Source organism: Saimiri boliviensis, chromosome 14 (genome assembly GCF_048565385.1).
Source record: "Saimiri boliviensis isolate mSaiBol1 chromosome 14, mSaiBol1.pri, whole genome shotgun sequence".
Classification (NCBI taxonomy): domain Eukaryota; kingdom Metazoa; phylum Chordata; class Mammalia; order Primates; family Cebidae; genus Saimiri; species Saimiri boliviensis.
Genome location: NC_133462.1, coordinates 46,025,819 through 46,050,251, shown reverse-complemented (window position 1 = coordinate 46,050,251; position 24,433 = coordinate 46,025,819). Strand labels below are relative to the sequence as shown.

The 24,433-nt window shown below is 61.6% G+C and overlaps 2 protein-coding genes across 5 annotated transcripts in view; both read right to left on the bottom strand.

Moving 5' to 3' along the window:
- Window positions 1-2,066, bottom strand: part of SHC2 (SHC adaptor protein 2) — a 32,523-nt gene extending 30,457 nt beyond the window's left edge. The window contains exon 1 of one of the 2 annotated variants that reach the window (XM_074384900.1): window positions 1,529-2,066. In XM_074384900.1, coding sequence (XP_074241001.1) covers window positions 1,529-1,999 — 471 coding nt within the window. In that variant the 5' untranslated portion in view covers window positions 2,000-2,066. The remainder of the gene's footprint in view (window positions 1-1,528) is intronic. The other variant, XM_039466282.2, reaches the window with a different exon arrangement.
- A 1,508-nt stretch (window positions 2,067-3,574) lies between these two features.
- CIMAP1D (CIMAP1 family member D) lies at window positions 3,575-23,048 on the bottom strand. 3 transcript variants are annotated; one of them, XM_074384902.1, is made up of 5 exons: window positions 22,191-23,048; window positions 11,247-12,914; window positions 10,248-10,355; window positions 6,501-6,614; window positions 3,575-4,891 (listed from the first exon to the last, which is right to left on the bottom strand). In XM_074384902.1, exons 2-5 carry the CDS (start codon window positions 11,356-11,358, stop codon window positions 4,335-4,337), a joined length of 891 nt encoding a protein of 296 aa, XP_074241003.1. In that variant the 5' UTR covers window positions 11,359-12,914; window positions 22,191-23,048; the 3' UTR covers window positions 3,575-4,334. The 3 variants fall into 3 exon arrangements, with proteins under 3 accessions (XP_074241003.1, XP_074241004.1, XP_074241005.1); XM_074384903.1 differs by having other exon boundaries at window positions 22,496-23,048; XM_074384904.1 differs by lacking the exons at window positions 10,248-10,355; window positions 11,247-12,914; window positions 22,191-23,048 and adding an exon at window positions 7,102-7,211 and having other exon boundaries at window positions 6,501-6,611.
- Window positions 23,049-24,433: the final 1,385 nt, after the last annotated feature.

Sequence of the window (24,433 nt, the reverse complement as noted above, 5' to 3'; positions counted from 1 at the left end):
GGATAGCGCCATGGCACTCCAGCCTGGGCGACGACAGAGCCAGAATCTGCCTCTAAAATAAAATAAAAAATTCCTGCACTGATGAAAAGCAGCACCATCACCCCCAACATCCCGAGTCCCAAGAACCCTAGTGTCTGAATCCCAAACATTCAAAATCCCACACCCACCGCCAGTGGCCAGGCATGACTAGCCCCCGTGGGACGTGGTCTAAAGGAAGCCCACGCGCCCTCCGGGAACACGGTGGCCGTCGGCGTTAACCCTGCAGAACAAACTTCCAGGAGAGGGTGAGGGGCGGCCAGACGCCACGGGGACAACAAACCCATGCAGGCCTGGCCTAGGCACAGACCCAGGGAGGCAGGGAGGTCTACACCGCAGGCGGAGGAGACACCTGAGGCTGCTGATCCCAGGCCCCTGGGCCACCCACGGGGGGTGAGATTCCGCAGCCAGATTCTGGGGGTTCCCACAGGCTTCGGGGGGGCCCAGGTGTGAGGCCCCGAGGCCCCAACCTCTGCCTCTGTCCCTCACAGCCTGACCCTCCGTGTACCTCAGTCTAAATTTCCTTCTTCTTAGAGACCCACCATGACCCAGCCAGGTCTCCTAACTGGATCACTTCTGCAATGGCCCCGATTCCAGATGACGTGAGACCCTGCAGGCACACGAATTCTGGGGGGACCCTTCTCAATTCCTGTAGGAGGAAGGACCTTGACCCAAGGTAGGGGAAGGACCTCCTGGACCCCGTGTAGGGGAAGGACCCCCATAACTCAGGGTAGGGGAAGGACCCCCGTAACTCAGGGTAGGGGAGGGACCCCCCGTAACTCAGGGTAGGGGAGGGACCCCCGTAACTCAGGGTAGGGGAGGGACCCCCCGTAACTCACGGTAGGGGAGGGACCCCCGTAACTCAGGGTAGGGGAGGAACCCCCGTAACTCAGGGTAGGGGAGGACGCTACTGAACTCAGTATCCAGGAAAGCAAAGACACAACCCAGGCGAACGTTCCCGACCCTCTGGGAGCTGTGAGCGCGGCCCCCTCACTCCCCGCGGCGGCCGATGATTCTCCAGACACCGTCGTGGGTGGGGACCGACCTCCCCTGAGTTGGAAAGGCTTCTGTGTCACCGGACCCCGGAGAAACAAAGAAAGGCCGCTTCCCCGGGGGCCTCCCGGTCTGTGCGTGCGACAGCCCCTCCCCCCCACTCCCCTCCCCCCACTCCCCTCCCCCCCATTCCCCATCCCCCGCCCGTGGTCCGGAGAGGCCCCCTCCACAGCCGGCCCCGCGCGCCAATCCGACGGGGGCGGTCAAGCTGCGCACGCGCGTCCCCCTCCCCCGCCCTCCCCGCCCTCCCCACGTGACGCCGTGGGAACCGGACCCCAGCACCTCCCAGGTGGGGGCGGCCGCCTCGCGCAGGCCGGGGATGGGGGTCCGCGGCGACGCGGAGGGAGGACACGTGGGGAGTGGGCACCGGGGGGTCCCGGGGAACCGCGTGGGGGAGGGGCGGCCCCCGCGAACAGGTTCGGGGTCAGGGGGGACTCACCCGCACGACGTAGGAGACCCCGGGCCCCAGGACCCTGGCGTCGGGGTGCAGCCAGCCGTGCGCGGGCTTGTGGATGAAGCTGCCCTTCCGGATCCACTCGGCCGCGGCGTCGTCCCCGGGCCCGGCCGCCCCCCGCGCGCCCCGCGGCCCCCGCGCCCCCGCGCCCCCCCGACAGCGGCTGAGCGCGGGCAGGGGACAGGGCGCGGCGCAGCGGGGCTCGCAGGCGCCCAGGACGGCGGCCGCCAGCGCCGGGACGCCCCCCGGACCCGCCGGCTCCGGCTGGGGGTCCGCGCCCCCCGAGGCCGCCCCGGCCGCCCGCGCCGCCGCCGGGCTTCGGCCCAGGAAGCCGCCCGGGGCCACGAACTTCCACTGCGGCATCCGGGGCAGCAGTGCGCAGAAGGTGGTGGGCGCCTCGGGCTCGGGGGGCGCCGGGGGCGCTGGGGGCGCGCGCCCGCCCGGACCCTGCGTCATGGCCGCGGCCGCCCGACGGAGCCCGACCGGGCGCTGCGCCTAACGCAGAGGAGGCCCGCCCGCTCCGCCCGCCCCCGCCCGCCCCCGGCCCTGTGATGTCATCCGCCGGCCCAGCGCGCAGCCGCGGGGGGCTGCGCCCCTGGGACCCCGGCCCTCCTGGTCCCGGCGCCTGGCCGCGAGGCCGGGGAAACTGAGGCGCTCCGAGGACACCGGGCGCTGGCCTGGAGCCGGCAGCCGAGGAGAGTCGGGGCTTCGAACCCAGGACCCCTGCAGCGACCCTCCCCGCTGCGCCCCCCGACCCCGCCCGCCGCCCGGGTTCCTAGGAGGACAGAGCTGGAGAGGCTCACAAACCACATCCCTTCTTTCCCCTTGACTGCGGGGAAACTGAGGCTTGGGGAGGCGCGGCCAGGGAGAAAGGGCACCCCAGGCCCTCCGGTCAGCCCTTCCCTCTCCATCGTTCCAGCCAGAAGATATCTCAGGGTCATTCCCTATTTCCTAGTGGGGAAACTGAGGCCTGGGGAGGTGAAGGGGCGCGGCCAAAGGTGCACAGCGCAGTGTCAGACTCAGGAGTGAGGGGTCCTGCTCTGAGGCCTGTCTCGGCCTCAGTTTCTCTGGCTGTAACCCAGGGGAGCGGGCTGCAGGGGCGCTCCCTCGTTTCTGGGGAGCCCATCCCGCACCAGCTCCGGCACGGCTTCCCAGGCCGGCCGGCCGCTCCGTCCCCAACCTCCGGCGTCTCCGAGACGTGCCGCGGCTCCCCTGGCCTCAAGGGTCTGGTCCTCTGCACCAGAAAACGGGGTGTCAGTGTCACCCAGGGACCCAGCATCCTGGCCCGACTCGGCCGGAGCCCCCCGCCTCGCCCCGCCCCGCCCCAAGCTGGACCGATTGCCGGGAACAAAGGGAGGGGCCGGGACGCGCTGGCAGGTGGGGAGGGAGGGGCGAGGCTGCCCGGAGCCTGATCGATAAATCAGGGGATGAGATCACGGCCGGCGCCGCGCGCGGGGCCGGGAAGGCGGGGGAGGGAGGAGGGAGGGCGGCGCGCGTATCTCCCGTGCGCGGCCGCGGGAGGAGCGGATCGTGGGCGCCATTGGCCGGGGTCGGAGCCGCCGCTGCACCTGCGCGCTGCGTGTGTGTGACGCGCGGGGTGGACGCTGCGTCTGGGCGCGTGGCCAGGCTTAGGCGGGGATCCAGGCTGCAGGGGTCCTGGCGTGCGTCGACCTAGTGGGTAAAGCGGGGTTCGGGTTTGGCGGCCCCACCACCCCGTCTCTGCCCGCTGCAGGCCTCGCAGGCCGCAGCCTTCAGGGAGGCCCCCCCAAACTCGGGGTGAGGGTCTTGCTAGATGGGAGGTTTGCAGGGTGACCCAGATGCCCTCCCTCCCTGGCACACAGAGGGCTCAGTCACACGGAACCACCCATGTGTTTCTTCCTGTCCCTAGGAGAGAATGGCAGGAACTGAGTCCAAGGTCCAGGGTTCAAATCCTGACATCGGACTACGGTGGGGGCTCACAGCATGTTCCAGGACATGGGTCCAGTCTCTGCAAAGCACCGTTTCTCTCAGTAAATGCCACCTGATCCTGAGTTGTTATGAAGCATGGTTGGTCTTTATTAACATCCAAAACACAGCAAGCAGCAACAGATATCAGATATTAGAATACATCAAGCTCCTATACATCCTTCAAAACCCAGTTTTGATAGTCCGTCTTCCAGGAAGCCTCCCTGGCTCCCCACTCCATCTCTGGCCTCACCTAGCCCTGGGTCTCTCTTCTGGTCTCTCAGACCCCTGGGCACTGGCTGATTATGGGTCTGGCTCTGGAGGGCAGCATTCAGGAACCAGCACGTGTGACGCTGACAGCTCTCTGTCCCTGGAGAGGTTTATTGGGTAAGCAACTCTTAGAAGGTGGAGGAAGAAAGGCACGGGCCTTGGAACTGCCTCCTGCCTGAGTTTGGGCCCAGACCAGAGCCGGTGGCCACGTTTCCATGAAACCAGAAAGGGCCAGAATGTGGCACAAATCCAAGCCGAGACGGGGACCCAGGCCCTGGTGGGACTGGACGTGGAGTTCTGGGACATGGGAAGCTTCATCTGCAGCCAGCCGCTGGGAGGTCCGGAAGGTGTGTGTTTCCTGCCTGGCCTGGCCTTTCGTCTGGCATGACCGGAAGAAACTGGGGCACTGGCAGGAGACTCACCCTGCACCCTGCACCGGGCCACGGGTCACAGCCCTCAGGGACTGGAAGGATGGGGTGTCCTGGAAGGACCTGGGACAGCTCAGGAAAGGGGAGGGGAGACACCTTTCCCAGCCCCTCCACCCACTCCCGGTTCACCTTGTCCAAACGGGTCTGGCCTAGCAGCTGCAGCCAGGCAACCTGAGCCCCGCTGGCCGTGCGGGCGTGGTGGCGGGCGTGGTGGCGGGCATGGTGGTGGGCGCGGTGGCGGCCATGGTGCGGGCCCGGAGCGAGTGGCGGATGCCCATGGAGTATGCGGGCGCCCTGGCTCTATTCACCGTGACCTGCTCGGGGCAGTGGGTGCCGGGGCCGGGCGTGTCCTCCGGTGGCCGCGGGGCCCGGGGCCGCCCCAGCATGGTGAAGGCAGGCAGACGCCGGCGGTAGGCGTTGGGGTCGGGGCTGTCGTACTGGCCCGGGCCGGGTAGCTCGGCAGGATCCTGCGGGGGGCGGGCAGGGGGTGTGCGGCCCGCCGCCGTGTAGCTGGGGCTGCTGGGCTTGATGAAGATCTGCGAGCCCCACAGACGGGGCATGGTGTAGGCGTTGGGGGCAGGGGCCGAGGTGTCCGGCGGCTTCCGGTGGAGGCGACAGCCCAGGGTGAAAGCTGGGGGTGTCTGATGCCGCATGGGGGGCGCCTTCTCTGGGCTGTAGGCCCCGGGGCCTGGCGTCACCTCCAGACCTGTCAGAGTGGGGAAGGAAGGACGGCACTGATGTCCGCACCTGCTCAAAGACCCTGCATGGCTTCCCCTGCCCACATGCGCCCCGGAGCTCACAGCGCTTTGCAGGCAGCCCGGGTGCCTCTCCCTCCCTTCCCTACTCCCTACACACACACACACACACACACACACGCTCTGTTGTCCAAGTCTCTAGGACTTTTCCCAAGCTCCACCCAGGACCAAGCATGCCTTCCTGTGACACCCTCCTCCCTCCACCTTCCCCACACCATCCAGGGTAAAGCCCTTGAGCCCTTCCCGAGCCCCGCAGCCTGGGCTGTCCCCTCTCCAGGTGTCAGCACAGAGGTGGGATGGTCTGCATCTGCCTCTAACCGCCCCACCAGACTGGGATCTTGGAAAAAGTAAAGTCAAATCTACTCCAACTCCTCAGCGGTTGACTGAGCTGATGGGTTAACAGGATAGGTAGGAGGCGAGCGGCTGAGTGAGGAGTGACTGGTTTGTGATCCGTGAATGGATGGATGGATGGATGGATGGATGGATGTGGAAGGATGGATAGATAGGTGGATGGGTCGGTGGGTGGATGGGTAGATGGATGGGTGGGTGGATGGGGGATGAATGGAGGGCTGGGTGGGTGGACAAGCGGGTAGATGGGTGGATGGATGGGCAAGTGGATGAATGGGTGGGTGTGTGGATAGATGGATGAATGGGTAGATGGTAGGTGGGCAGATGGATGAGTGGATGGCTGGGTAGAGAGATGGATGGGTGGGTAGATGGGTGGGCAGATGGATGGTAGATAGGTGGGTGGAGTGAATGGACGGGTAGGGAGATGGTTAGTTGGGTGGGTGGATGCTGGGTGGGTGGATGGACAACTGGTTGGACAGGTGGATAGGTGGGTGGGTGGGCAGGTGGATGGGTACATGGATGGTGGATAGATGGATGGGTGGGTGGATGGATGGGTAGGTGTGTGGATAGATAGTGGGTGGCTGGGTGGGTAGATGGATGGTAGATGGGTGGGTGGAGTGGATGGACGGGTGGAGAGATGGTTGGGTAAGTGGGTGGGTGAGTGGCTGGATGGGTGGGTGGATGGGTAGGTGGATGCTGGGTGGGTGGATGGATGACTGGTTGGACAGGTAGGTGGGTGGGTGAGCAGGTGGATGGATACATGGATGGTGGATAGACGGATAGTGGGTGCATCCTAGGTGAGTAGATGGATGAGTGGATGGATGGATGGCTGGGTGGGTGGGCAGGTGGGGGAAAGAATGCAGTCAGGCAGCTGTGTCAGGTGCTCGGGCAGGCTGTCGGGTGCCCGTGAAGGACGTTGGCGATTTGCCACAGTCCCCGTTCACCTCTCACCTTCTGACAGCAAGGCCAGCTGCCCTGGGGTGGGTGTGTGCCCAGGGCCTCTGTGACGCTGACTCATTTCCCTCACCCAGGTCTCCCAGCCCCTGTGGGCACTGGCGTGGCGGCCCCTCCTCCGGGGCCTTTGGATTTGATCACTCCAAAGACACTGGCACTCTAAGGACTCCGAGGATAAGAGGGAGAGGGAGCCCAGGGCGGGAGCGTCGCTGAGGCCTTGGAGGGGTCCCTGTGTGGCTGCGTGGGTCCAGTACTCACCCCGAGACTTCCCGCGGCCCTGCATGGAGTAGGCAGGGGTGCAGCTGCGTCCAAAGCGTGTGACTTTGGGGTCCAAGAAGTAGATGGGTCCCGGGCTGGTGTCCTGAGGTGCTGCTGGGGGGAGGAGCCCAGAGACCTGAGGGTGTTTAAAAGATGGCGCCTGACCCAGCCCCCAGCCTCAGCACCCCTGCTGGGCCCAAGACACTCCCAGCAGGTCAAGGGCAGCCCCAGCCCCATCTCAGAGTGGTCACGCTGGGGGCACGGAGTCACGGCTGCCTGCACTGGGCGGCCTCGGGTCTCATCCAGTGCTTCTGTGTCCTTGAAATCAAAGTGAGTCCCGCAGGCTCTGCTCTGCCACTGTCTGTGGCCACCTCTGCCCTCTAATCCCCGTGCGGGTGTGGGCTGGAGAGCCAGCTCAAGGTGTGTCGGACCTGGACATCATCAGGCCGGGTGCGGCGGGGCACACCTGTAATCCCAGTGCTTTCGGAGGCTGAGGCAGGAGGGTCCCTTGAGCTCAGGACTTTGAGACCAGCATGGGCCACACAGCGAGATCCCATCTCTACTAAAAATCGAAAAATTAGCCGGGCATGGTGGCACGCACCTGGGGTCCCAGCCACTCGAAAGGCTGAAGGGGGAGGATCACTTGAACCCTGGGAGGCCGAGGCTGCAGTGAGCTGTGATCGCGCCACCGCACTCCAGCCTGGGCGACAGAGCAAGACACAGCCTCAAAAGAAAACAAACTGTACACAGAGTAGGAGTAATAAGAGTAGGCTCTGAGCCAGGGCTTGGGCACACTTAAGAGGGGCTCACGCCTGTCATCCCAGCACTTTGGGAGGCCAAAGCAGGTGGATCACCTGAGGTCAGGAGTTTAAGACCAGCCCGGTCAACATGGAGAAACCCCATCCCTATAAAAATACAAAAGTTAGGCCGGGTGCGGTGGCTCACGCCTGTAATCCCAGCACTTTGGGAGGCCGAGGCGGGTGGATCACGAGGTCAAGAGATCAAGACCATCCTGGTCAACATGGTGAAACCCTGTCTCTACTAAAAATACAAAACGTTAGCTGGGCGTGGTGGCGCGTGCCTGTAATCCCAGCTACTCGGGAGGCTGAGGCAGGAGAATTGCCTGAACCCAGGAGGCGGAGGTTGCGGTGAGCCGAGATCGCGCCATTGGACTCCAGCCTGCTGGGTGACACAGTGAGACTCCGTCTCAAAAAAATAAATAAGGTCGGGCGCGGTGGCTCAAGCCTGTAATCCCAGCACTTTGGGAGGCCGAGGCGGGTGGATCACGAGGTCGAGAGATCGAGACCATCCTGGTCAACGTGGTGAAACCCCGTCTCTACTAAAAATACAAAAAATTAGCTGGGCATGGTGGCGCGTGCCTGTAATCCCAGCTACTCAGGAGGCTGAGGCAGGAGAATTGCTTGAACCCAGGAGGCGGAGGTTGCGGTGAGCCGAGATCGTGGCATTGCACTCCAGCCTGGGTAACAAGAGCGACACTCTGTCTCAAAAAAATATATAAATAAATAAATAAATAAAATAAAAATCCTTGATGGTAATCACACAGCCTCTCCTTGGATGCCTGGGCCTCACTCATGTGACCAAGACTCGCTTCAAACACTCCCTGTGCAGAACTCGCCACCAGGACTCCACCTGCTGAAGCTCTGATCTTAGCCTCCAACATTCCAGCCTTTTCTTCTGCCCGTTCCATCCCCTGGCTGCCCCCTGACAAATGAACACACCCTAGCTCATCATGACATCGATCACCTCAAGGCCTCAGCCTACACAGCAGGCTCTGCCTGGAGTTCCATTCTTCTGGAGGCTCCACCAAACTCCTACTCATGCTACAAAACCCAGATCCCATGCTCCATTTTCAAGAAGGCTAGCCTGGGCCTTCAGCAAAGTCTGCAGGATTCCCCCCTGCACCACACTCCCCAGGCTGTCTCTGCCCCTCTGTCCCAGGAAGTGTCCTGAGACTGGGGTTTGAACCTGGGAACTCAGGTCTGTCTGGGTCATAGACTAAGTTCTTAACCGGGTCCTGGGGACGGGGGATGCCAGCGCCTTGACCGGCCTTCTGGGACCCCTTGCAGCTCCCTGAGTCCCAGTGTGCTCTGGGATTTTTGCTCATTCTGAAGGCTGAGAACAGGCTGTGCCCCGCCCCTCCCCAGGCCGCCCCTCCCCAGGCCGCCCCTCCTAGCAGGCCTCCTTCCATGTAAATCTAAATCCCCACACAAGACCCTTCCAACCTTGCTCCCAGCCCAGCTGGGACCTTGGAGCGGTATAGGGAATGGGCTGATGGAATTTGGGGGAGTGAGACCTGCGGGCCCGTGGTAGGAGCGCCACCAACGAACACAGAGAGCTCCCTGTGCACCAGGCAGGCAGTCACCCCTGAGCCGCTTCACTCTATGGGAGCCTGTCACAGCCTCTGTGCCCGTTCTGGACAGCAGCAGGTGCCACACAGGGAGAGGGGCCACCAGCCCCTGGTACCGGGCACCGGCACGCCCCACACCTGCCTCTGCTCCCACCGCACCTGCCTGTGCAGCAGCCGGGAACGTCCACGCTGTGCTTAGGGCAGCCCAGTGACATGGGCCAGGCCTGGGGAGCCACAGTCTCGATGGTGGAGGGGCCGGGGCTCAGCCTCACACCTGACTGAGCACTTACCAGGTACTGAGCACTTACCAGGCATTGATGTGGCTACTGTTTTCTCTTTTCTTTATTTTTTTAAATTTTTTTGAGATGGAGTTTCACTCTCGTCACTCAGGCTGGAGCGCAGTGGCACGACCTCAGCTCACCGCAACCTCCGCCTCCTGGTTCAAGCGATTCTCCTGCCTCAGCCTCCCCAGTAGCCGGGACTGCAGGCATGCACCACCACGCCGGCTAATTTTGTATTTTTGGTAGAGACAGGGTTTCTCCATGTTGGCCAGGCTGGTCTCAAACTCCTGACCTCAAGGGATCCACCCGCCTCCGCCTCCCAAAGTGCTGGGATTACAGGAGTGAGCCACCACGCCCAGCCCTTTTACTTTTTTTTTTTTTTTTTTTTTTTTTTTTTTTTTGAGACATTGTCTTGCTCTGTCCCCAGGCTGGAGTGCAATGGCGTGACCCCAGCTCACCGCATCCTCGCCTCCCAGGTTCAAGCGATTGTCCTGCCTCAGCCTCCTGAGTCCTTAACCCGGTCTTCCTAGTTACATGTGGTCCGGCTGGGATCACAGGCGCGCACCACCACGCCTGGCTAGTTTTTGTCTTTTTAGTAGAGACGGGGTTTCGCCATGTTGGCCAGGCTGGTCTCAAACTCCTGGTCTCAGGCAATCCACCCGCCTCAGTCCTCCCAAAGTGCTGGGATTACCAGCGTGAATCACCACACCCGGCCTATTGTTTTTAATATTATGAATGTTAACGTTTGTATTACCGTTGTTAACTTTGAGGGAAACTGAGCTGCAGGGCGCTTAAGCAATTTGCCCGAGTCCAAGCAGCAAGGAATTCAAACACAGGAAGGGAAATAGAGGTCTTCACCTCCCTGCAGCTCTTTCTCCTGCCGTTCTCTTTATCAGCGAAAAAACAGAGAGGGACAGCAGCTTGCCTGAGGTCTCACAGCAACTAGGAGGGTGGAGTGGGCTGAGAGCCTGGCCCTACCTGCCTCCTGCCCCGCTGATGGGGGCCTGGATCTAAGGGGCAAGGAGACCCCTCAGTGCTTCAGGGGGAGATTGGAGGAGCAGGGAAGCCCCCCCCCCGCCACCCGCCCGCCTGCCTTACCCTCACTTGGCCTCCGGACGAGCGAGTAGGCCGGGCCGGCCACCCTGGTGCAGTCGTGCTTGATGAAGCCCACGGTGGACGGCAGGGCATACAAGCCTGGCCCCGAGCCTGCAGCCCAAAGCCCTCAGGTCACCGCCTGGGCCCAGATTCCCCGAGGAAGGAGCCCCGGACCCAGCTCCTGAGCCTCAGCCTGGGCTCCCCTCTCCCTCCACGGTGAGGGCTGGGGCCTGGGGAGCCAGAGGCTGCTGCCCTCCGTGGACAAAGTGTGAGACCAGCATTGTGAGTCAGACACAGATCACAGAGGGAAGGCTGGGGCAGCAAGCCTCACCCTGGGGCACAGGTGGGGAGACTGGTGCCTCTCAGAGATACAGGGCCACAGGTGGGGAAACTGAGGCCCAGGCAGAGATACAGGCACAGGTGGGGAGACTGAGGCCTGGGCCTCCCAGAGATACAGAGTCACGATGCCACGTGTTGTGACTTCTGCAGAATCTCATTGCCACAGGGGTCAGGAGAGACCACAGAACCAGCCCCAGGCCCTGGCTTGGAGCCTGACTCCAGCTGCTTATGGTGGGTGAGGAAACTGAGGCCCAGCCTGTGCCCTCACCGAGGCCAGCAGCGGACATGGCTCCCAGCAGAGCAGCCTCCGCACCTGTGCCCCCCGCCCCCCCTGTGTTGTCTAGGGCGCCTGTCCCAGAGGGCCAGGCTGGGAACACTGCTGCCTCCCACACGATCTCTGTGGCTTTGCCCACTGCTGCCCCCACGGCCCTGGCAAGGGCCGGGCCCACAGAGCACTCAGCATCGGTTAACAGACACACTCGGGGCACAGAAACCCCGAGTCCACACCCATCCTGCCGGAAGGAAAACTGAGGTTTGGGGAAGGGCAAGGACTTGCCAGAAACTCCGGCCTCCTGCTGGACTCCCAGAACATTCCAGAAGCCCCAGAAGTGCAGGAAGTGGAGCAGGAAAGGGTCCCACCCGTCCCCCGTGGCCGGCACGCACCGTTCTCCAGGGCGGCCGTCCCACAGGACTTCCTCAGGCTGGTCTTAGGAATCTGGCTCTCCGTCAAGCACCGGCCCAGCCGTGGGGCGTAGTCGCAGCTGAGGGTCCCCATGGTGGGCAGGCGACGTCCCCGCAGCACCCACGGGTCCCGGTGCCACCTCCCGAGCCCTCAAAGCTCTGGCAGCCACAGGCCCAGGCACCGTCCCTGCCACCACCAGGGCCACACAGACGGCCCCTTGTCCTGCCCCAGGGAGTCGAGGGGCCCTGGCCCGATGCGGGCTGGTCAGACGGACACCGGCCTGGAAGTGGGGCCGGGATCAGGTGTCGGCCAGGAGAGAGTCCGGTGTCAGCAGTGAGTCTCGCGGGAGCCGGTGCAGCTGGGCCACAAGGGCCAGGGCCGGCCCCAGGGAACTAAACCCACAAACACGACACCCACAGCCTCGCCGCAGAAGGGCCTGGTGGGGTCAGGCCGGCGTGGCCCCGTTTCTGCACCCAGGGAGCCTGAGGTGCAGCCCACAGTCAGACAGCAAGCTCACCACTCTGGGAGCTGCAGCTCCGAGCCACGAAGCATTCATTCCCTCAACCTGTCACTCATCCATCCCACACGCACTCACTGGGCACCTACTGTGTACCCATCTCTGTTTGGGGTGGTGAGAACTGGACAGGAACAGACAGAAAAGAAGCAGCCGGGCCGGGCGCAGTGGCTCATGCCTGTAATCCCACCACTTTGGGAGGCAGAGGTGGGTCGATCACCTGAGGTCAGGAGTTCGAGACCAGCCTGGTCAACATGGTGAAACCTTGTCGCTACAAAAATACAAAAATTTGCTGGGCATGATGGTGGGTGCCTGTAATCCCAGCTGCTTGGGAGGCTGAGGCAGGAGAATCTCTTGAACCCAGGAGGTGGAGGTTGCAGTGAGCTGAGATCACACTATTCCGCTCCAGCCTGGGCAACAAGAGTGAAACTCTGTCTCAAAAAAAAAAAAAATCAAAGTTTTCCCTCAACCCCATCCCATCTCACATCCAGGTCACCAGGTCCAGGCCATATCAGCCACTAAGGGCCAATAGCCAGAGACCTTGGTTCCAGCAGGGACTCGGCCCCGACTGACTCAGTTTCCCCTCTGTGCTATAAGCTGTGACACCTGCCTCCCCTGCAGGAAGAGAACCCTCCAACCGGGTTCCAGCCAGGACCCGGCCGCACCTGCCTCATTTCCCCATTTTACCAGGGGTGAAGCCGAAAGCTAACACAGGGGAAGAAGACAGACGGGATGGAAAGCCCGCCACACCGGCAGCCTCACCCGACCGGACTGGGGCCCCTCCAGCCACAGTCCCCCTTCATCTGACCCCCTCTGGATTCTATCAACACCCTGCTCGGCTCAGAGCGTGTCCCAACTGCTAAGCACAGGGCTTGCAGATGAGATGCAAATGAATTCAGCGCACATGCAGATGAGCCCTGATTTTAATCCTGTCTGAGCCACAAGAGAGATTAAATACCGGCAGTGAGAAAAGGGGCGGCTGGAGTGGGTGAGAGGCCGGGTGCCTGCCCCAGGCCCCAGGCCCCGCTGCCAGGCCTCGTTGTCCGGGAGGTGACGCCGTCCGCGCTCCCCGGAGTCTTGTTCTCGCCGTCATTGGGAATTCAGCCGGTGTTTGGGGCCAGGCCCTGCTCAGGTGCTGGGAAAACGGGAGGAGAAAAAAAACACACAAGTTCCGGCCGGGCGCGGTGGCTCCCACCTGTAATCCCAGCACTTTGGGAGGCCAAGGTGGGTGGAGCTCAAGGCCAGGAGTTCGAGACCAGAGGCCAGCCTGGCCAAGGTGGTGAAACCCCGTCTGTACTAAAAATACAAAATTAGTCAGGCACAGTGGTGGGCGACTGTAGTCCCAGCTACTCGGGAGGCTGAGGCAGGAGAACTGCCTGAACCCGGGAGGCGGGGGTTGCGGTGAGCCGAGATCGCGCCATTGCACTCCAGCCTGGGCGACAGAGGAGACTCCATTTCAAAAAAAAAAAAAACCAAGTTCCTCGTCCTCCCTTTCCCGTCGAGACAGGCAGGCAGTAGGTGGATTTTACGTGCACGCAGAGGGTTTGTGGTGCTATGGAGGGAACGCGGGGAGGGGGCTGGCGGTGTGGGCGTCTGCCGTGTGAACGGGGCGGTCCAGAGCCTCGCTGAGAAGGTCACGCTCCTGCAGAGACCGGAGGAGGCGGGGGAGGGCATTCCAGGCCGACAGACCAGGCTGCACACCCAGAGGCCCTAGGCAGGACCATGCCTGGAGTGCATGAGACCCGGGGAGGAGGCCCATGTGCTGGAGCCACGAGAGCAAGGGCGGAGTGGGGAGGGAGGCGAGGCGGAGGGGCCCGCAGGGCTTGGGGGCTGTGGGGAGCGTCTGGGCTTCTACCCAGAGGGACGTGGGGGACGCGACAGCTGTGGGCAGGGACGTGGCCCAATCGGAGCTTACAGGCGCCCTCTGGTGACAACTGGGAGGGGAGCAGGGTGGGGGCGGCACCGGGAAAGGGCGTCACAGGCTGGGAAGGATGATGGGGATGGATGATGGGGTGCATGATGGGGATGGATGATGGGATGGATGATGGGGATGGATGATGGGATGGATGATGGAGAAGGATGATGGAAGGATGATGGGGATGGATGATGGGAGGATGATGGGGATGAATGATGGAAGAATGATGGAGAAGGATGATGGGGATGGATGATGGGAGGATGATGGAGAAGGATGATGGGGATGGATGATGGGAGGATGATGGGAAGGATGATGGAGAAGGATGATGGAAGGATGATGGGGATGGATGATGGGAGGATGATGGGATGGATGATGGGAGGATGATGGAGAAGGATGATGGGGATGGATGATGGGGATGATGAGATGGAGATGGAGAAGGATGATCGAAGGATGATGGGGATGGATGATGAGATGGAGATGGAGAAGGATGATCGAAGGATGATGGGGATGGATGATGAGATGGAGATGGAGAAGGATGATCGAAGGATGATGGGGATGGATGATGAGATGGAGATGGAGAAGGATGATCGAAGGATGATGGGGATGGATGATGAGATGGAGATGGAGAAGGATGATCGAAGGATGATGGGGATGGATGATGGGAGGATGATGTGGATGATGGGGATGGATGATGGAGAAAGATGATGGAGAAGGATGATGGAAGGATGATGGGGATGGATGATGGGAGGATGATGGGATGGATGATGGAGAAAGATGATGGGGATGGATGATGGGGATGGATTATGGGGATGGATGACAGGAAGGATGTTGGGAGGATCATGGGAGGATGATGAGAGGATGATGGGAGGATGATGGGAAGATAATGGGAGAATGATGGGAAGGATGATGGAAGGGTTGATGGAGATGGATAATGAGAAAGATGATGGGAAGGATGATGAAGGAGGAGGAGGAGAAGGATGATGGGAGGATGATTGGGAGGACGATGGAGGAGGAGGAGAAGGATGAAGGGAAGGATGATGGGAGGATGATGGAGGAGGAGGAGGATGGGAGGATGATGGGAGGATGATTGAGAAGGAGGAGGAGGAGGATGGGAGGATGACGGAGAAGGATGATGGAGAAGGATGATGGATGATGGGGATGGATGATGGGGATGGATGATGGGAGGATGATTGAGAAGGATCAGGGGAGAATCATGGGAGGATTATGGGAGAATGATGGGGATAGATGACAGGAAGGATGATGGAGAAGGATGGTGGGAAGATTATGGGAGGATGATGGGAAGGATGACAGAAGGGTTGATGGAGATGGATAATGGGAAAGATGGTTTTTCTTTTCGGCACCGAACATCTATTTCCAACACGGCCTTCGTAAATGGGCAGTTATTAATCGCCCACTGTGTACAGCGTGAGGTCAGGAGGGCACCCCTGACACGGGGCAGGTTACACTCTACTTCGGAACGGCTCTGCGGCCAGGACGGTGCCCACAGGCGCTACCCCACACGTGACCTTCACCATCAACAGAAGCAGAGGTCACGAAGCTAGCAGGCAGTGGACCCAGGACTCAAGTCCAGAGTGTTCCTGGCCCCTGCGGGCCCCGTCCTGCTGACCCACGCCTGCCTCTCTGGGACCCACATCACCCCCTCCCCTGGCCACCTTCCTGTGCTGCCCCAGGCCCGCCCCTCAACGGGCACCCAGTTTCGCTCCTTGGCGATTTCCTGCTGTGAATTTCCCGGCCAGACCTCCTCCGCCCGTGAATCGAGATTTCTGGATCAGGCACTGGGTGGTCCCTGGTGGGTCACTCTGCCGCTGGGCATCAGTCTCCTCGTCTGTAAACGGGCATGTGTCAGCCTGAGTCCATAGGGAAGCTCTGAGGACAAGGGCATCTGGCCCGTTATCATTCAAACACCCTCTTCCAGCCTTTCCCCACGCCTGTAAATGGCACCTCCAGCCCCTGGGGCTGCTTCCTGACTCCTCTGCCCACACCCAACACCCAGTCCTGGATCCAAAGCCCACCTAGCACCTGGCCACTGCCCTCCAGGCCACGGACACACCCCAGTCCAGGGCCCCATCCTGCCCCCACGCCCACCCCCACTTCCTCGGGGATCCCGGGGCGCCTCTCCTTGCCCCAAAAGGCCACTCTCCATCTCTGCCAGAACCAGCTCTTCCGAAGTGACCACGGGAGCCCTACACAGACGCCCATCCCGGCTCCCACCCCATGTAGCCCAGGCTCCTCACCACAGACGTCCACCTGCCTGAGCCCCTCACCACTCCCCGGGGCACGCAGGCTCCCCCCGTTCCAAAGACGTGGAGCTATGAGATCATGGCGGGCTAAAATCAACAGACCAGGGGTTCCCAGCCCAGGTGACCACCCCCAGGGGACCCTGGGCAATGTCCAAGAACATCTGTGTTGTCACACCTGGGAGCTCTCGGCATGGAGTGGGTGGGGGCAGAGATGCCACGGGGCACCCTGCAGTGGCCAGAACCACCCCACCCAGAGAACCATCCCATCCTCATGTCCACAGAGCCTGCGGGAGTCCCTGCAGCAGAGACATGCGATCCGCGCTTCCTCCACGGCTCCCCGAAAGCTCTGGGACCAATCACCTCCCTGGGGCTAGCTCTGAGATGCACAAGGTCTCCAGACCCCCGGGAAGCCCCTGGAAACCCTGCGGCCACCTTCCCTCCCTCCACCCATCAGCCACCATCCTGCCCCTAGAGCCAGGCCCTGCTTTGCCTCATGCGTGCGGCACGGGAATGGGACGGGCACTCCCGAGACGCCCCCCCGCCCGTGAGGTTGGTCCTGGTGTTGGCGACCGCTGTCCGTCACTCACCTCTGCTGCTGGACGATGCTCCACCCCACCAAGATGCCGTGATTCCCTCAGAGCTTCCAGCTTGGGACAACAGCAAATAACGCGGTGAACACACACGCCTCTCTTTTACTGATTTTTTTTTTTTTTTTTTGAGACGGAGTTTCGCTCGTTACCCAGGCTGGAGTGCAATGGCGCAATCTCGTCTCACCGCAGCCTCCGCCTCCTGGGTTCAGGCAATTCTCCTGCCTCAGCCTCCTGAGTAGCTGGGATTACAGGCACGCGCCACCATGCCCAGCTAATTTTTTTGTATTTTTAGTAGAGACGGGGTTTCACCATGTTGACCAGGATGGTCTCGATCTCTTGACCTCGTGATCCACCCGCCTCGGCCTCCCAAAGTGCTGGGATTACGGGCTTGAGCCACCGCGCCCGGCGTTTTACTGATTTTTGAGACAGGATCTCATTCCGTGCTCAGGCTGGGGTACAGGGACCCGATCACAGAAATGAAACCTCAGGAAGCCCCCCACCCCCACCGAAGAAGTGAAACGTTAGCAAAGGCCTGAAAGACGTGAGAACCTTTGGTCGGGTGCGCCTGTAATCCCAGCACTCTGGGAGGCCGAGGCGGGCGGATCACGAGGTCAAGAGATCGAGACCATCCTGGCCAACATGTTGAAATCCTGTCTCTACTAAAAATACAAAAATTAGCTGGGCATGGTGGCGCGTGCCTGTCATCCCAGCTACTCAGGAGGCTGAGGCAGGAGAATTGCTTGAACCCGGGAGGTGGAGGTTGCAGGGAATTGAGATGGCGCCATTGTACTCCAGCCTGAGGAAAGAGCAAGACTGTCCCCCCAAAAAAGAGGTGAGGCCCTCTAAGGGATGCCAGCTGTGCAGAGATCTAAGGGGCGTCTGGGAAGGGCACTGCCGTGCAAAGGCCCTGGGGCAGGAAAGCACCTGCTGAGAAGGTGAAGGAGCAGTGAGGAGGTCAGGCTGGCTGCAGCAGCGCGAGGGGGGAGGGCGGGGGCTGACCCAGCAGGCCGTGCAGAGCCTGAACACCAGAAGGACCCCGGGTTTCACCCTGAGCCAGGTGGGAGCCGTGGCCGAGGTCTCTGCCAGAGCAGAGGAGGGCCCGGCCTGACTTCCGTTTGAAGGAATCCACTGAGGGTGGGAAGGTGGGGCAGGGAAGATCTGAGGAGGCGACCACACCGCGTGGGGTGCCACGGCGCCCAGGCCGGGGGTCACAGGCGAGTGGCTTCCGGGCGTGTCTCGGAGGCAGAACTCACAGGGTTTTCTCAGACGCCGTGGGGAGAGGAGAGAGAGAGGGAGGGGCGTTCTGGAATGGCAGGTGTGGCCTCAGCTAGAGCAGGACCTGCTGACCTGCTCAGTGCTCTATGGGGGGGTCCCTGCTGTGCTCTTCCATGAAACGCGCACCACACGCACATGCATTTACACACGCCTGCACATTTACACCACGCGGGCGTACACACGGACACGGCACACACAGGCAGGCTCATACACACACACGTGTGCGCCTGCACAGCACATGGGCAGGTGAACACACACACAGCACACAGGCAGGTGAACACACACACACACACACACCACACAGGCAGGTGAACACACACACACACAGCACACGGGCAGGTGAACACACACACACACAGCACACGGGCAGGTGAACACACACACACACACACCACACAGGCAGGTGAACACACACACACACACCCCACACAGGCAGGTGAACACACACACACACAGCACACGGGCAGGTGAACACACACACACACACAGCACATGGGCAGGTGGACACACACCACATGAGCAGGTGAACACACACACAGCACACGGGCAGGTGAACACACACACACATCACATGAGCAGGTGAACACACACACAGCACACGGGCAGGTGAACGCACACACACACATAGCACATGAGCAGGTGAACACACACACACACACATAGCACATGAGCAGGTGAACACACACACACAGCACATGAGCAAGTGAACACACACACAGAGCACACGGGCAGGTGAACACACACACACCTGCACAGCACACGGGCAGATGAACACACACACACAGCACACGAGCAGGTGAACACACACACACACAGCACATGGGCAGGTGGACACACACCACATGAGCAGGTGAACACACACACACAGCACACGGGCAGGTGAACACACACACACACACCTGCACAGCACACGGGCAGGTGAACACACACAGAGCACACGAGCAGGTGAACACACACAGCACACAAGCAGGTGAACACACACACACACACACCTGCACAGCACACGGGCAGGTGAACACATACACACAGCACACAGGCAGGTGAACACACACACACCTACACAGCACACGGGCAGGTGAACATACACACACACAGCACACGGGCAGGTGCACACACACACAGCACATGGGCAGGTGAACACACACACACACAGCACACGGGCAGGTAGGAACACACACACACACAGCACACCTGCACAGCACACGGGCAGGTGAACACACACACACACAGAGCACACAGGCAGGTGAACACACGCAGCACACGGGCAGGTGAACACACACACACCTACACAGCACACGGGCAGGTGAACACACACAATGCACACACACACACACAGCACACGGGCAGGTGAACACACACACACACAGCACACGGGCAGGTGAACACACACACACCTGCACAGCACACGGGCAGGTGCACACACACACACCCCTACACAGCACATGGGGAGGTGAAACACACACACACAGTACACGAGCAGGTGAACACACACACACACAGCACACGGGCAGGTGAACACACACACACAGCACACGGGCAGGTGAACACACACACACACAGCACACGAGCAGGTGAACACACACACCTGCACAGCACACAGGCAGGTGAACACACACACACAGCACACGGGCAGGTGAACACGCGTGTGTGCACACGTGAACATGCAGAGGCAGGATCTGCGTGGCCCGAACCCCACAACGCCCGCGGCATCCTGAACGCAGCCTCCCAGCGCAGGGACGCGGTGAGCGCCCGCTGAAGTGCGTGGACGGAAACGCGCTGGTAGCTGATGCCCGACGTCACTGCTGGGGCTGCGGGGCATCCGAGTCCCCACTGTGCTCTGGGGACGACGTCTGCCCGCGCCATCCGGCCGGAGTGTGGCGGCACCATTGCTGCTCACTGAGGAGGGACAGGGCTGATCAGAGGATACGGGAAGCGTGGTGCAGCCTCCGCCTCCTGGGCTCCAGCGATCCTCCAGCCTCAGCCTCCCAAGCGCCGGACGGCAGCTGTCAGCCACTGGACCCACCCCAAGTTCCCACACTCTTTTTTTTCTTTTTTTAAGACGGGGTTTCACCGTGTTGGTCAGGCTGGTCTTGAACTCCCAACCTCATGTGATCCGCCCGCCTTGGTGCTTGGATTACAGTGTGAGCCACCACGCCCGGCCCTTTTTTTTTTTTTTTTTTTTCATAGAGACGGGGTTTCACCTTGTCGGCCAGGTTGGTCTTGAACTGCTGACCTCAGGTGATCCACCCACCTCGGCCTCTTTCTTCTTTTTTTTTTTTTTTTTTTTTTTGAGATGGAGTTTCGCTCTTGTTACCCAGGCTGGAGTGCAATGGCGCGATCTTGGCTCACCGCAACCTCCGCCTCCTGGGTTCAGGCAATTCTCCTGCCTCAGCCTCCTGAGCAGCTGGGATTACAGGCACGCGCCACCATGCCCAGCTAATTTTTTGTATTTTTAGTAGAGACGGGGTTTCACCATGTTGACCAGGATGGTCTCGATCTCTTGACCTCGTGATCCACCCGCCTTGGCCTCCCAAAGTGCTGGGATTACAGGCTTGAGCCACCGCACCCGGCCTCTTTCTTCTTTTTTGAGGCAGAGTCTCGCTCTGTCGCCCAGGCTGGAGGGCAGTGGCGCCATCTCGGCTCACCACAACCTCCACCTCCCGGGTTCAAGTGATCCTCCGGCCTCAGCCTCCCGAGTAGCTGGGACTACAGGCACGCACCACCATGTCTGGCTAATTTTTGTGTTTTTAGTAGAGACGGGCTTCACCATAGTGTTCAGGCCGGTGTCAAACTCCTGACCTCACGTGACCCGCCTGCCTCAGCCTCCCAGAGTTCTGGGATTTCAGGCGTGAGCCACGGCGCCTGGCCGCCCACCATTCTTTTCCAAAACACATCCCCAGGCGGCAGGTGAGGCTGGGGCAGCTGGGAGGCGCCTCCCAGGAGGCCGGGTTCCATGGACGGCCGGCTGTTTCTGTCCCTGGCACCCGGTGCAGCAGGAGAGGGGAGACCAGGTGTCTGTGGGTGCTGCCGCCGGCCCGGCCAGGGTCAGCTCGTGCTCCCGGCCTCTGTGACCTGCCCCTTCCCGCTTCCCTGAGGACGCTCAGTGCCGTCCTTTGTCTGTCGGCCAGACCCCTGACTCAGACTCACGCGATCCGCCGCTGCCCGTCCCTTTGTTCCAGAGCCTCGAACAACGGAGGCTTGTTCTTCCCCCGAGGACACAGAGGACCTGCCAGCCGCCCTCCCTCCTCATCCAGAAAGAGCCCACTGTCCCCGTGGGACAGTGAGGACAGGACCAGCTCTCAGGCTCTGCTGGGGACCAGCCCACGTCTGGCAAGTCCCCATGAGACAGACGAGGACACCAAACGTCAGAGGAAGGAAGGGCTTGTCTTCCGAGAACTTGGAGGGCTGGAGAGGGGTCGCAGCGGGCTCCACTGTCTGCTGTGTCCAAGGTCACACACGCAGGGCCTTTGTCCCCTCTCTGGCTCTGTTGGGCCCGCTGGCCTCAGCCTCTGCACTCACCCTACCTTCTGCCCGGAACACCCCGTCCCAGGTTTGGCTGCCAACCCTTCCCCTCCTGCAAGCCATTGCTCAAATCTCTCCATCTCCAGGATCCTCCCTGGATCACTGATTCATTGATTAATTGATTGATTTTTTTTTCTCTTTCTGAGAGGGAGTCTCGCTCTGTCGCCCAGGCTGGAGTGCAGTGCCCCGATCTCAGCTCACTGCAACCTCCGCCTCCCGGGTCCAAATGATTTACCTGCCTCGGCCTGCCAAGTAGCTGGGACTACAGGCACCTGCCGCCACACCTGCCTAATTTTTTTTTTTTTTTTTTTTTTGAGGCGGAGTTTCGCTCTTGTCACCCAGGCTGGAGTGCAATGGCGCCATCTCGGCTCACCGCAACCTCCGCCTCCTGGGTTCAGGTAATTCTCCTGCCTCAGCCTCCTGAGTAGCTGGGATTACAGGCACGCACCACCATGCCCAGCTAATTTTTTTATATTTTTAATAGAGATGGGGTTTCACCATGTTGACCAGGATGGTCTCGATCTCTTGACCTCGTGATCCACCCACCTCAGCCTCCCAAAGTGCTGGGATTACAGGCGTGAGCCACCACGCCCGGCCAATTTTTGTATTTTTTAAATAGAGACGGGTCAGGGTTCTTTTCACCATGTTGCTGAGGCTGGTCTCAAACTCCAGACCTCAAGTGATCGGCCCGCCTTGGCCTCCCAAAGTGCCGGGCCTACCTGAACCACCGACGTGATTCTACAACCTGCCCTTGGTCCCAGCAGTACTTCCCACCCCTGGGCTGGAGCTGCTGACACTGGAGCCGACCGAGAAGTTGGCAGGGATCTGGGCGCGGCTGGTTCACTCACGCTGGCAGCCACGATGGGAGGATTCATCACGCAGGAGGCGGCGTGCCCAGCAGAGAAGTCCGTCATTTCCCAGCGCGGCCCTGCCTTGGTATTAGGCCCGGGTTTGTGGCATCATCAGCCCGGCTCAGGGCCTCGCTTCCCATCGGCTCCCTAGAATGCGAGCAGGCCGAGCCTCCCGGGACCAGGCAGCCCCGACGCCCCCCAATGGGAACGCGAGGGGACGGACCAACCGCGCCAGAGCCGCCGGGGCCTCCCCTCCACCACCCCGACCCCCGCAGCAGACCCTGGGGCTGAGGTCTGCCTACCTTGCACTCTGCTGTCTCCGTGGCACCGGAAACAACGCTTGGCATGCAGCAGGCACTCAATAGAGATGTGCTGGCCGGCGCGTGACGCGTGCCCGTGGTGCCAACGCTTTGGGAGGTCGAGGTGGGAGGATCGCTTGAGGTCGCAAGGTGGAGGCTGCAGTGAGTGGAGATCGCGCCGCTGCTCTCCAGCCTGGGGCACAGAGCGAGACCCTGTTTCAAAATAGTAAGTGTGAGGCAGGTGGATCACCTGAGGTCAGGAGTTCGAGACCAGCCTGGCCAACGTGGTGAAACTGTCTCTACTAAAACTACCAAAAAAAAAAAAAAACGCCGGGCGCGGTGGCTCACGCCTGTGATTCCCAGCACTTTGGGAGGCCGAGGCGGGCGGATCACCAGAGGTCAGCAGTTCGAGACCAGCCCGGCCTACACGGTGAAACCCCGTCTCTACTAAAAATACAAAAAATTAAACATTTTTAAAAATAATAATAATAAGCCAGGCGTGGTGGCGCGCGCCTGTGGTCCCAGCCACTCGGGAGACTGAGGCAGGAGCATCGCTGGAACCCGGGGGGCAGAGGCTGCAGTGAGCCGAGATCGCGCCACTGCGCTCCAGCCCGGGGACAGCGCGAGACTCCGTGTGAAATCAATAAATAACGACAAGTAACTCTGCGTTGAACTAACGGGCGCCCCCGAAGCTGGCGCCGCCGTCACGGGCGTGGGAACGCGTGGGAACGCGAGGAGACCGACCGCGTGGGAACGCGAGGAGACCGACCGCGGGCTAGAGGTGCCGCGCCGCCGCGCAAAGCCTTGTAGGCCACGCGACCGGGCGCCCTGCGCCCCGGGGCATGGCGGGAGTTGTGGTCCCGCTGCGGGGTGGCGCGGGGGCTGCCGGGAGCTGTGGGCGGGGGTTGGGGAACGGGCGCGGGGAGCGGGACCCGCGAAAAGGAGGAGGAGCGGCGGATCCGCTGCGCCCCGCGGGACGAGAAGGTCGTCGGCAGGGACGGCGGCGCTGTCAGGGACGGCGGCGCTGTCAGTGCCGAGCGCGGCCCCGACCGGGACCCCGACCTCCGACCTCTGACACCTGACCTGCCCTCGGGGCAGAGCCGAGGGTCGTTGCCCAGCCCCATGCCCTCCGCGACCCGGCGCCCGCGCGCCCCTCTGACAGCCAGGCCCGTCCCCCTAGCCCTCCGCGCGCGCTTTCCCACGCCCGGGGCCCGACGCGCTTGGCGCCATCCTCGGGGGCGGAGCCGGCAGCATCCCGGCCTGCCCCGAGTTCGAGGCCAGGGTCTCCCCTTCCCGGTCGTGACAACCACAGACGTCCCCAGATGCCACGTTGGGGTTTGTGTTTCCCGGGGTCGGGATGGCAGCCGGTGAGAACCACCCGCCGAACCCCGCAGGGGCGAGCCGCAGGGACGGAGAGTGCGCTCGGGGTGTCCGGGGCTCAGCGCGCGCTGGGTGGAGAGAGTCGCGCTCGGAGGCCTCGGGTTTGCAGGGGGGAACCCTCCCAGCCGCGGGGCTGCGGCTCCGCCTGAACGCCAGGCCCGGGGAGCGCCCAGTCCAGGGCGAACACCCGCATTTGGCCCCAAGCCCAGCCCCTGCCCGGTGCCGAGGCCAGAGCCCGGCCCTTCATCCCCAGAAGCGAGCGGGAGCCCTGCGTCCAGCGGCCACGGTAGAAATAAGAAAATAAATGGGTAGTAGTAAGTAAAATATATCATATGAAACATAAGGCTGGGCGAGGTGGTGCACGCCTGTCATCCCAGCACTTTGGGAGGCCGTGGTGGGCGGATCACCTCCAGTCAGGAGTTCGAGACCAACCTGGCCAACAGGGTGAAACCCCGTCTCTACTAAAAATGCAACAATTAGCCGGGCGTGGTGGCGGGTGCCTCTAGTCCCAGCTACTTGGGAGGCGGAGGCAGGAGAATCGCTCGAACCCGGGAGGTGGAG

Bases quoted from the DNA above. Each gene is read 5' to 3' on its own strand.
- CIMAP1D (XM_074384902.1), bottom strand. From the start codon at position 11,358: ATGGGGACCCTCAGCTGCGACTACGCCCCACGGCTGGGCCGGTGCTTG. The intron at 10,356-11,246 runs GTGCGTGCCGGC...TTTGGGCTGCAG, and splicing joins GACGGCCGCCCTGGAGAACG to GCTCGGGGCCAGGCTTGTAT. The intron at 6,615-10,247 runs GTAAGGCAGGCG...TCCTCCCCCCAG, and splicing joins CGTCCGGAGGCCAAGTGAGG to CAGCACCTCAGGACACCAGC.